General features: G+C 33.9%; 2 protein-coding genes across 3 annotated transcripts in view; one reads left to right on the forward strand and one right to left on the reverse strand.

The window, feature by feature from the left end:
- Positions 1-241: 241 nt before the first annotated feature.
- On the reverse strand, positions 242-2,632 carry LOC105327945 (uncharacterized). Its single transcript, XM_034479060.2, has 2 exons — positions 1,311-2,632; positions 242-621 (listed from the first exon to the last, which is right to left on the reverse strand). Exons 1-2 carry the CDS (start codon positions 2,535-2,537, stop codon positions 550-552), a joined length of 1,299 nt encoding a protein of 432 aa, XP_034334951.2. The 5' UTR covers positions 2,538-2,632; the 3' UTR covers positions 242-549.
- A 390-nt stretch (positions 2,633-3,022) lies between these two features.
- The window catches only part of LOC105327946 (superoxide dismutase [Cu-Zn]), a 37,693-nt gene continuing 27,687 nt past the window's right edge, over positions 3,023-13,028 (forward strand). The window contains exons 1-4 of one of the 2 annotated variants that reach the window (XM_066070800.1): positions 3,027-3,201; positions 4,571-4,667; positions 5,046-5,233; positions 6,000-6,452. In XM_066070800.1, the coding sequence (XP_065926872.1) occupies positions 3,124-3,201; positions 4,571-4,667; positions 5,046-5,233; positions 6,000-6,107 (471 nt within the window). In that variant the 5' untranslated portion in view covers positions 3,027-3,123 and the 3' untranslated portion in view covers positions 6,108-6,452. Of the gene's footprint in view, positions 3,202-4,570; positions 4,668-5,045; positions 5,234-5,999; positions 6,453-13,028 lie in introns of those variants that run through there. The other variant, XM_034479061.2, reaches the window with a different exon arrangement.

Raw genomic sequence — 13,028 nt, forward strand, 5'->3', positions numbered from 1 at the left:
GCATACGTAAAAGTTGATTTGTGTTATCAACAGTAAACCTCCCAAAAAGATTATTATGATTTTTTTTCTTTTTCTTTTTTTCTTTTCTTTCTCTTTTTTTTTTTTTGCAAATCCCAGATGATCTTTAAATCATTTAGGAATATTTTATTTTAATATCGTATCTGCTGGGATACCAATTGTTGTACTTCTACATATAGTTGCAACTTTACTAAATACATAATTATGTTAGATAAAAGCACACGATTTGAAATTAAATGCATGTATACACTAAAAGGAAGTCAAATATAAACAATCATTCATTTTTTGATTATAGTATATTGGACATTTAGAATCAAACTTTCATAACTTTCAATAACAACATCATTTTTATTTAAAATAAAATTTGCACGATTAAACAGGCACACACTATTCTCTCTCTCTCTCTCTCTCTCTCTCTCTCTCTCTCTCTCTCTCTCTCTCTCTCTCTCTCTCTCTCAACAATCATCAACATTAAAAGAGCTATATACACAACTGTAATCCTCATCTATTTCAATTTTGACTTAATTCTGTTCACAATGGAGTTTTCTGTAGAGATTCCAGGAACTTTTGGACTCTAACATTACACTGTTGTGTTTCTTCTTCCTGTAAAAAGACAATTATACCAACTTTAAATATCATACTATTATAGTGAAATACGGAAGTGGCTCTCAAAAATTAATGTACATCAACTATCAAACAAGTCTCTTTTTTGTCTAATAGCGGATTATATTACGCGATTACGTTAGATTGGCGAAGATAATAATTCGCGACTAAGATGTCAACTCGCAAACATTTTTCGCACGCTAACAAAACCAGATTTACACTCAACTATTGTTACCCCCCCCCCCCCCCCATCCTTCTTGTATACATGTACGTAAAGAATTAACGCAACTCGTAATCAATGTCACATATATGTACACAAAAGAGACACCTCTTTACTAAGGCAATTGAAATCCCCCTTTAGTGCTATTATAGATTTTTTCTTTAAAAAAGAATTAAAATGATAAGGTTTATCAACAACAAAAAAAATACCGATAATAATAATTTTATAAATTGATCGACTTTCTGCTTGAAAGCTATATAGCCTTCTTAACGTTCTCTGTCGATTTTCATACATCCGCAAAAATTTGGGTTGCATGGGGCAAATAGTTTCAAATTTTTTTTTTCAGTGTTTATCAATATCAAAAAAGGTCATAGCCTTCTCCATCCCGCATTTGTTACTATGTCCCTAATATTTATAAGGTATCTAATATACAAATTATGTGCATACATATACATAGAATTGCACTCACCGTTATTTCCTTCCATGCTTCGATCACGGAACGGTCATCTAACAACGAAGATACCGATCTCCCTCGTGACGACATGGAACTCTGAGTAGACCTAGTGCCAGACGCTCGATTGTGTAAGAATTTTGTATCTACCGAGGACTTAGGCCGAGGCCGATCTTGAAACTTGGGTTTCGTGTCTGCGTCCAAGTTGAACGTTACCCGGTTGCTTGAAAACGAAGACTTGGATTTGCTAGAGTTGCTAGAATGAAGAATAGAAGGGGCCACAGATAGCTTAGAGGACGGAGATTTCACTAAGGTGCCTTGTGGAGCAATGTTCCATCTTTTGATTTTGATTTTATCCATAGTGTCACTTAATCGCTTAAAATCTTCGCTAGAATGCTTTAGTTTATATTGGCACGCCACACAACTGGAATGAGACGTAGATTTAGGCCTCTCTTTTATAGTCGGAGAACTCTTTTTGGAGGTAAATGTAGAGGCCCCTGGCTGAAATGGGAACCTGTCGTTTGGCTGTGAATAGGTTAACGGTTCGGATATAGTTTTAGCTAAGGCATCTTCTCCTTGAGAATGGGCCCTGAGAAAAGACATCGCCTTTTCTCTAGCCGAACCGACGCTGTTAACGTTAATTTTACTTTTCTTCATATCCTCTTCAAGTTCTCGAATGATGTTTTCGATCTCGTGAATTTCTTCCTCAAATCCGATAGCATTGTCCGACGAATTGGGAGATTTTTCTGCGACATGCATCTTGTGTAGGTTACTGTCCGATGCTATGAACGTCTGCTTCAACAGGACGTCCTCTTGCTCTGGAAGATTCTGTGAACTTGTATCCGTACCCCGTATGTGCAAGGACCCCGCCGGACTCTGTAATAACGAAAGTTTGGGGTCTCCGTTAGCATGGTAACGGAATCCAGGCGGCGGAAGCTTGACATCTCGAATGCTCTGATTGGCCGACAGGGATGGAGAAGATTTTGAGAAGGTGTATCTAGAGCTTAGTGTATGAAGAAGGATTCTTTGATTTTTCCTACCCTCTTCTATGATCTTCAAACGCTGTTTATCGAGCTCGTCCAAATTGTTTAAGAGTTTTGCCAATTCCACTGCATTCTGGGGACATTCCACTAACTTGGCATCAAAATAGACTGGACCTAACTTTTCTTTCGCATCCTGTAATGCCTTTGAAGGTGAAAGTCTCTCACTTATTCGTTTCGTTACAAAAGACGGAGCAACAGCCATATTTGATCGTGAATCTGTGACGTCACCTTATTGTATTCGTTCAAGTTACGTCATTGTTCTTTTACAAAGGAACAACCGCGTTGTCTTTCGTGACAAGATTGCAGCACATTTTATATTGAGTTTTTTTTGTTTTGTGTGCTTAGTTTATATTTATATGCTATTGTTATTATTAAAATTAGATTTTGTTGCAAGAAAATAATTTAAATTTTGTTTTTTATCATTAAATCTATTGAATTAAAACTCAATTCATTATATGCTCCACGCAAAAGTGGCGGGGATGGGGGTGTCAACTCCATGATATTTCAATTCTTTTATCTTTATATGCATATTTAAGTAAAATGTCTGCTGCGAAAAAGGGTCAGGCCTCCCCCTGCCCCTCTCCCGGTGCTACGTGTCTGTAAACTGGCAAATGTTTATATTTATGAAAAAATCCACAGTAAATGTAGGAACTTTAACTACATCGGGTTCGTTGATCTCAATATTGAAGCTTTGCACACGACTCTATCACATTTTCACCGTCGCCAAGAAAAAAGAAAACGAGTAAATTTCGCGCCGGTGAAACGTGTATTTTAAGGAAATTTAAATCATGTCATCTGCTCTGAAGGCCGTCTGTGTATTGAAGGGTGACAGCAATGTCACAGGAACCGTCCAATTTAGTCAAGAGGTGATTCTGCCGTAAAAACATATCTTAAACATTCGGTAACGAAATTAAATTAGGACGTCTCGAATTTGCTCGAGAAGTTTGCACACGAAATTTCTCAGTTCTCGATGAAAACCAAAGGGAGATGGATTTTCTAAAATTCGTCATTATTTTGAAATTACACGATGTTTATAGGCGAATTTTCATTAAGATAAAAGTTTGCTAAATCTAATGACCGAAATGGGGTTGTAATAAGTTTATTCTTTAATTTTTAAGAGGTAAATCACATTAGGCCTAAAAAAAAAAAAGTTGTGTGTTTAGGGTAACCCGACCTAACCTACAAAATTGCCCCGATCCTACCATTTTAGATGGCTGTTTTTATCCGATTGTGAATTTTTTATTATTTCTATTATAGAATCCGTTTTTAAATATGACACAAACAAACATTCTTAGGATTCATGAAGAAAAAATATTAAATAAAAAAATTCCTACCTACCTAACCTAATTTTTTCATCAATGTTACCCTAAACACACATTTTTTTTTATAGGCCTTAACATGAAGACATTGTATAATGCAAGTTACATGTAATGCAACAAATTCATTTTGCAAACAATTTTCTTGTGTATCTTTGGCCAACTCTGCACTGGCAAGTTATTTTTGATTTAAAAAAATACTCCAACTTGTAAAAGGAGTACAATTATTGAATAAATACAAAGGTAGAAATCCAACATTTCTTCATTAACACATGTCATATCTTTTATCTAAAGATGTTAAAAAGCACAAACAGATTTCTTGCAGAGATTTATAACAAAAATATCTGACATTGTTTCTCCTTTGATTCAGAAGCACTCTCGACATCTCGCACAATTTTTTAACATTATTCAGGTTACATATAAGGTTTTTGCAAAATTCATGTAGACTTTCATATTTACAGCCACATTCTTAAACTTGACAAGGTAGTACAGGTAGGCATTTTAAAAGACAAATATTGGGATATTTGGTTATTCTAGAGAATGAATCATTTGGACCCCTGAGGTATTTATGAATATCTAATAATATAAGAGTAAGTGCTTATGAAATATCTTGGGACAGAACTGTCACAATCTTATTAAGACACTAAAAAAGAAGCAGTTGTGACAGTAGGCACTTGTTGAGAATTGGTGTTGAGGCCAGTACTGTTTAGCTTGATCCCTAAGTGGATCTAGAACTTTTGGGAGGTGGGACCAATCTTGCTAACTGTAGGCTTATAGAAAAACTTTACGGTAGTAAACAAATGTGTATGAATTGCATTTATATATATTTTGACAGAAATTAATTAAATACATGTAAAATGAGAGTAGAAATGAACTATGAAACAAAAATTTTGACTGAAAAATAATCTGTTTGTTGTAGGCTCCTGGAACACCTGTGACATTGTCAGGGGAGATTAAGGGATTAACACCAGGGCAGCATGGATTCCACGTCCATCAGTTCGGCGACAATACTAATGGTAACAGTGGAGTTACAAAATGTTTTGATATCAAGCTGACCAAAGCATTGATGGGAAACTTGATTTTCAATTTTAAGATGAAGTTGTCTTTTTTTCTTATCTTTGATTTCTTAGTAAATCATTTTATTGAAGAATGTTTTAGAATACTTGATTTTAAAACCCCTTATAGTTTCTGTTCTATATAGTTTTCTAAAATGAATATTCTTGTCTGTTTAGAGCGCATTATGTTGGTTATTTATTTGTGTTTGGTTGTTTTGCGAAAAGTTGACCGAGTTTGATTGTCTGATGTGATTCACACAACTGTTAAAAAAAAAGTTAACTAAGCTTGTACATAGTGAAATCCTGGTAGGCATTTGACCTTTTGTGATCTCTATGTAGGCTGTACCAGTGCTGGAGCCCACTTTAACCCCTTCAACAAAGAGCACGGTGCCCCAGAGGATGCAGAGAGGCACGTGGGGGACCTTGGTAATGTCACCGCTGGCGAAGACGGTGTCGCCAAAATCAGTATCACAGACAAAATGATCGACTTGGCCGGCCCTCAGTCCATCATTGGAAGAACCGTGGTTGTAAGTAATACTTAGTCCATCATAAGTAGAACAGGATTGGTTGCTGGTTCTAATCAGTCCAATCAGAACTTTTGGTTACATCATTGGAAATCCACAGCCAGTCTCGCATACGCTCAGAAAGTGTATGGGAGACTGGCCATGGGTTTCCGACAATGCATTGGTTGCTGGTTGTAATCAGTCCATGATTGATAGAACTTTTGTTGAAGTACATATACTACTATGTTGTTTTTTAGACAGTTACTAAGAACGTGCAGATGTTACTGTAAACGTAATACATTTGGCTGTGTATTTTATTTAGCGCTTTTGGCAGAATGCGGCTTCCGCTAAATCAAGTACATTGTTAAATGTACTGCACATATGTATAAAAATAGTCACATTCAGGAATGCGCTAATTCATATCCACGCCAACTTTTGTTTAATAACTAATTTTCGCCAAATATCGTACATGCCAACTATAATACTTTTACAGTATGTCGGTTTTTGTATCTTGAAAGAACTATGGTTGAAGTATTACTGTTCATTATTGGACAACTACACATTTACACATTCAAAAATTAAATATGTGTAACAAATCACAATGTACAATTAAATCAATTTGATCTCAAGAGGGTGCATGAAAAGTTTGTGTATTTTCGCACTAATCAAGAAAGAATGATATATTGAAAGTTGAGAAGGGCTTCTGTTGTTGATTCAGAACATGGTATTTAATTTGCTTCAGAATCTGGTTTTGTCAATTGCACCAATAAATGAATATTTTTATTCTTAGATTCATGCAGATGTTGATGATCTTGGAAAAGGAGGTCATGAACTCAGTAAGACGACCGGAAATGCTGGCGGGCGATTGGCTTGTGGAGTGATCGGTATCACCAAGTAGACACCGCTAGGCTCCACTCGGTCCATTGTTATCTATTGTCCTCTTGTTTTCTCACTTTTGTGGATATACAGCAAAAAAGCTACAAGTCTGATAACTTGCTACATTTATCTGATTATGTGATAATAATAATAATTTGTAAAAGATGGTTCAGGAAAATCAGACCACCTATCCATATATCATGTACCTTTGTGACTCGATCTCAGTATCTAAAGCCCTAATGGCAATGACAGCTTCTTTAAAACTAAATACGCTCTACAATACATTTACCAAATCAATGACACTTTTGTTTATGTCTTATAGACCTATACATGTGATATGGTAATAAATATATGTACTATGAAAAAAGTTGGCTTCCAACTTTTTTCATTTATTACAAATGCAAGAGGCATAACTCCTGTATGTAATTTCTACAAATTGGTACAAATGAATAGAAGGGCAATATTGGCTGTCAAGAAAGTTGTTAAGATGAACTTATTGTCATACTTTAAATTTACCAATGGCATTTATCTTTTTCAAAGAGGCTGTTGGTGTAAAGGCCATAGCAGATGTAAAATCTTATTTCACTATCCACTTTATTAAGTGTTGCATGTATGTGGATAACAAATTAATAACAAATTAAGAGATGCCCGTCTCCTTTGGACATACATTATAAGATGCACAAGGCTGTATTATAGATAGTGTACATTGCACATGGGAATGAAATTGACCTTTTGAACCTAAATTTTAGAATTGAGGGTTATCAACTTTTATTATCCGAGATGCATCAACCTATTAAGTATGACGTGTCTAAGCTAAAAGGATTTATAATTATAGGTTGCACAAATCTTCTACTGTAAAATCACATCTTTGGAAAAACACGTTTTACATGATATATCAGTAAACAACTTGTTCAACCTTTGCAGAGATAATGAACGGAAAATGATAAGAATTGGAATTTTTTTGAGTCCAAGGGGCATAACTCTGTCCAAAATTGCTCATCGAACCATCAACATGATATTCGTATGATAAATCTGCATACCAAATTGTCAGTGTGTGCAACCTCCGCGGAGAAAATGAATAGAACTGTTGGTGGACCGACCTACAGACAGAAGGACAGAAGCAAAGCCCTCTCTTTTTCGAACGGGGACATAATAAAGAAAATTTGATCTACTTTATTTAACCAATTGCTTACATTAAACTGTTTAAGGTTACAATCAGGTTTAAATTTAGAAAACGATATCTTTCTGAAAATGCGGAGGAAAGGAAGCAGTCGCAAATTTTTTTTATTTGTAAAAAGAATATATCAATAAATTTTATATGACTTTAAGTAAATCTAATTCTTATGGGCGAAAATCTCATGAAAGTTTTGTTTCAGAATTTTAGACCTTTCGTTTGGGGATGCTCACTGTTCAGTCGATGATTTAATTAGGGTATATACATTTCTTTACTTTAAATTCATGACATGCTATCTTATCTTTAAACAAAAGACGAATTTGAGAATTTTTTAATGGTATGATGTAATAATTATCTTTAAATCCAATGAATCATAGAATTCTTCTTCTTCTTCTTCACACTGATTGATATCAGAAGTAAAATCTTCTGTAGATGATAGGGCTATTATGTGCTGTTGCTGTCTTTAAAAGCTTTGCTATAAACAAGTACAGTTTGTGCATGACATCAACTACTCCTATTGTATTGTAAATCCAACAGAAAGAGCATATCCATAAAAAGCAAGAGATGGATTCAAATTTTTTCAAATTATTGAAGTATCATTGGTAATATCACAATAATGCTAATTTTTTTGTCATTTTGGGCCGTCATCGCTCCCATCAAAGGGATTCACTGAATTTAGAGAGTTTAAAACACAAGAGGGTTTTTGTTGCTCTTACAATACTCTAGAGATTTCATGCATGACGTTTACTTTTATCTTTATTTATTGCATTATCTGGATACTTAAAAAAAACTTATTTGTGACAACTTTATTTCGCAATTTATTGCATGGATGTAAACTGGTATTAACTGCTGAGCTATGATGATATTTAACAAACTCAATCGATCCAAACAATAGTTATTAAAAAAACCAAAAAATTAAAACTCCATCTGACGCTATGTCAAAAAATTATACGCCCTTATGTAATGAACTACCTTAATCTTGTTGATGGTGTATTTGAATAATACTTCATTCACTATGTAAGACATTCTTAGACATGTCCGTAACATTTACGAAACACTGTTACCCTGTTTCGGAGTCCTAAATAAAACGTCGAACTTGGCATTAACTATAGACATTTCATATTTCAAGAAATATGCTTCTTCTTGGTTTTTTTTTTACACAAGTGTTGAATCTTATATAATATATAATATAAACTAAAAATAAGAAGAAGAAATTATAAATTATAACCCATTCAATAATTTTCATTTCAGTTTTGAATTTGAATTTTATTTTTAATTGATTTATTTGCAGAATAATCACAAAATTCTTTAATTGAAAACAAAATGAAATTATAAATAGCAGCTCAAAATGGATAACTACATGCACTGCCACACACAATTAAAAGGCAAAGCGAACGGTATCAAAATATTGTCAAAGTCTGTTTTCTACATAAAAAGTTAATATGCTTCTCAAAGTTTACAGTTGCACACATTTATATGGACGAAGCAATCTTTATCATACTGTGTCAAAATCTTATATTTTTGACATAAATATATAAGAAAGTCGATGCCTAATTCTTAAAATTAACTTTCCTCAAAATTTAATCTTGTTAGTCTATTTGTGTTGAGGAGATACTGATAGTTCACGACATGTATCCGTCCATCCGCACACCCTACATACAGGTATCCCTCACTGTCCAGTGCCACTGATGTCGGTCTCTGAAGACCATCCTCTTCCGTCATTAAAAGCTTTTGAAAATTCAATGAAGTGTCCAGAAAATGAATGGCGTTGTCATTTGGGACAACCAAAAGAATATGATTTCGATGATCTATTGCAATATCTTTTGAATAAAACGACGAAGCAGGGTTTGTTCCTACAGACCCACTGTAAATGTGGTCCTTTTTTATAGAATCATCATTGATACTAGCTTGGACCGCTTTTCCATCGTCAATTATTATAAATTTATTTTCTTCAAAACACACAAAACCCTTGATTTTCATCCTCGAAACCAGAGATGAGCCCAAGGTAAAGGACATCAAAATTCTGCCAAACTCATCTAGTACAGATAATTTTGTAAACCACAAATAACCTCTCGCTAATGTTGAGTGCACAATACAAGCATACGCTTGTCCCCCTGCTGGTCCTACACATTCATAACTTTCGTTGTCCTCCTCTGTACTGATAAATCTTGTGACCAATCTCCCACGGGAGATGCGTTTAATGTTCTTTCGGCTTTTGCTCAATGATAATACATCACCACATGGATGAACAAGGGCGATTTGATGCACGTCCGATAAAATGTTTTGATGATCCGACCCATCTTTCTTCACATCAATATTAAACACTTTTCCGTTACTCAAAAGAAGAATTTTAGAATTTTGCAATGGCACAATGTTTTCAATGGGATATGAAAGAAATTCCGATAACTTTTTAAAATCCGATGTTTCATAAAATTCTTCTTCTTCTTCGTAGTCGTCGTCTTCTTCTTCTTTACAGCGATATACATCAGAGGAAAAATCTTCAGTAATGTCAATTAATTGCCCAAACGAATCAAACAAATACTCATTTGCTGTTCCAATTCTGAACTCAAGATTCTGCAAACACTGAGTTACAGAATGAATTTTGTCTTCACCTTTAAGAAGGTTTCTTAATTTGCAATTCAGAAAGATAAGTTTGACACTATCACATTCTTGTTCTAAGTCTTGACTTTTGTTCTTGCGAAGAAGTAGTGCAGAAGTAATAGTCACATCTTTATCGAGCGATTTCCTTTGCTCTTCTGCAAGAGTAATGATTCTATCTGTCATTTTCTCTCTCCAAAGTTTTGCCTTTTCGATCAATTCCTCCTCTCTATTCAAAACGTTTCGTAAAAGGTTCTCCCTGTTTTCTGCGAGTTGTTTTTGTCTTCTTTGAGAATCAGAAAGCAGATTTTTAAGAAATAGAATTGAGTTTTCGTTGTCTAGACCTTCCTCGAGTTGTCGTAGCTGAGTTTCAATCACTTCGGACACTTTTCGGACTTTATGTCCCACGTGATCACGAGTGACACAGTCGCCACATAGAGGAAAATCACAGTCTATACAGTAGAGAGGTAATAACTCACAATCATGGACTTCACATACTAAATATAAGTTAGTGTTTCCCGACATTTTGAAGTCAGCGATATTGGAGGCCTTTTTAGTGAATGTCTAATGCATTCAACTATCAGTGGATTTCAAAAGTGCGTGTTTAGTTGTATGCTCTAAATCCATAAAATGATTATGTTTACTCAAGATAAAGGACTCTATTCATATCAGACCTATTTTACATTTCTTTATCACAATTCAATGACTTTTTAAAATTCTTATTTCAAAAAGATATTGATAAAACTATTTTACATTGCTATTCATTTACAAGTCTTTTAGATCGTTTTCATAAATGCACCTGAAAACATAACTTTGATTTCATTCTTGTAGAAAAGCAAACAACTCATATATATCATGCATGTAATCTAACCTTGTCTTAGCAAGCTATATCTTGTTGATTATATATTAAGTGTGTGAATCAATTAACTTTGGAACATATTAAAGTTAAAATGGTATCCTGTCTTCATAAATGTAAACAAAGAACTTCGATATTAATTAATGTACCTATAATTTTAAGTACTATTCAGTCCACCATTGGTAGAACTATCATGGTAGTTACAATTAATCAGTACATTGTTAGTAGTACTATGATTGTAAGTACTATTCTATCCAATATTTGTAGAATGCTGGTCCATAATTGATAAATCTGGGTTTAACTACTACATATTGCACCATCAGTAAAATCATGATTGTAAGCACTATCCAGTCCGACAATGGTAGAATTATGATTGTAAGTACTACTCTGTCAATACTTGGTAGAACGTTGGTTTTAAATACTAATAATCCATCATTGGTACTTCTTGGTTAATTGTTAGTAGAATTATGGTATTTATCCATCAATGGTAAAACTACGATTGTAAGTACTACTCAGTCCGTCATTAGTAGTACAATATAGTTTACATGTAGCAAAAACACAGAACGTGTTTACACACTATATATGTCTGCATTTTGAATCATTAAAAAAAGAATGGAAATTAAATTAAAAATAAGATCTGGTATATCCTGAACATTTTATTCTAAATATATTAAGTATGTGTTTATGTCCACTGCTATGTATTTACACCACTTGATATATGATTGATATTGAAAAGGGGGTCATGAACTTAGTAAGACGACCGGAAACGCTGGCTTGTGGAGTAATCGGAATCACCAAGTAGACTCCACTAGCCTCCACTCAGTCCACTGCTATCTATTGTCCTGTTGTTTGATATCTGTTGTCCTGTTGTTTTCCGTGTTTTGGGATAAACAACAACATACTACCAGACTGATCACACATTTATCTGATAGTGTGATAATAGGTTTAGCAGATCAACGAGTACTCGTACGTGAAGGTGTAGGCTTCAAGTTAGAAAAACACATATTAACGTCTTCTTTAGCAGTTATTTTAAACGTATTATTACCTAAGATTAGGGTGGGGCCACAAGGGGGGGGGGGGTCGAATATTCACATAGGAATATATACATAGAGTCTCAGAAACTGATTGGCCAGAGTAGCTGTAACTTGTGTGGAAGCATCCTTAGGTAGGGAATATTTAAGTTTGCAAGTTTGTTTTTAAGTTTTTATCTAAATATTGGTAGTCACAGTCAAAAAAATGAGTGTTATTTATAATTAATTGCATTGTGTTTACGTACGTCATTATGTAATCATATATGTGTATATATATTTTTTTAACATGATTTAGAGTCATTGTAAGTTTTGCACGAAACGATAAGTGTATTAAACCCTCAACAACACAATACATTCGAATGCCAAATTATGTTTCTAAATTTCAGTAGTCCCATCACATGTAAATATTAGGTAAAATAAACTCAGTTGTTCATGTAAATAGCCAACAAGCAAACATGATCTACAATTTCGACCATATGTGTGTTTTGCAATTTTCGCGTTTGTTCATAGCTATAGTGTACATACATGTACAAATTCTTTATATTAAAAACTGATGACGGATTGCATATACTTTCCTTTTTACACTTACACGTTCTCGCTGGTTTGCTAAACCTCTCTTATTATAACAATAATCTGTAATAGATGGTATGAGGTTCTCGAAATTCAGACCAACTATCCATATATCATGTACCTATATATGTGACTTTATCTCATTACTTCATGTAATGTCCTAATGGCAATGAAAGCTAAAGTAACTTTAAAATATAAATAGCCTATTCATTTGTTTGATTAATGATACTTATGTGTATATTTTGTAGATCAATACATTTTAATCCAAAATAAATACATGTACAATGGATAATGTTGGATTTCCATTTATTACAAATGCAAGAGACATGCACGAAAGTCTAATATGTAATTTTTACAAATAGGTCATGTGATGATTTTATGGAATGATTAAGTTGCCTGTCGAAAAAATTTAAGTAACATGATTTCCTATATTTTGAATTTGTAAAGGCAAGGACCTAAAGAAGTTATCTGTAAACACCAGGTAGGACTGGAAACGAGACCCCTTTATGTGTTATTGAATTCAGTGGTATTATATAATACTGATCCAACGTTTATATCTTAATAGACAAATTCCATCCCCATAAGCATTTACTGGTGCAGTAATTATCTGCTCAAATTACAATGTCTACTTTTGATATTAATTAAAGTGCTGATTAGGGTATATTAAACAATAAAATGCCTTTTGTTGTTGATTAGTGCGCGATACTAAGGTGG

The sequence above is a fragment of the Magallana gigas genome, chromosome 9 (genome assembly GCF_963853765.1).
Source record: "Magallana gigas chromosome 9, xbMagGiga1.1, whole genome shotgun sequence".
In the NCBI taxonomy this organism is placed as follows: Eukaryota; Metazoa; Mollusca; class Bivalvia; order Ostreida; family Ostreidae; genus Magallana; species Magallana gigas.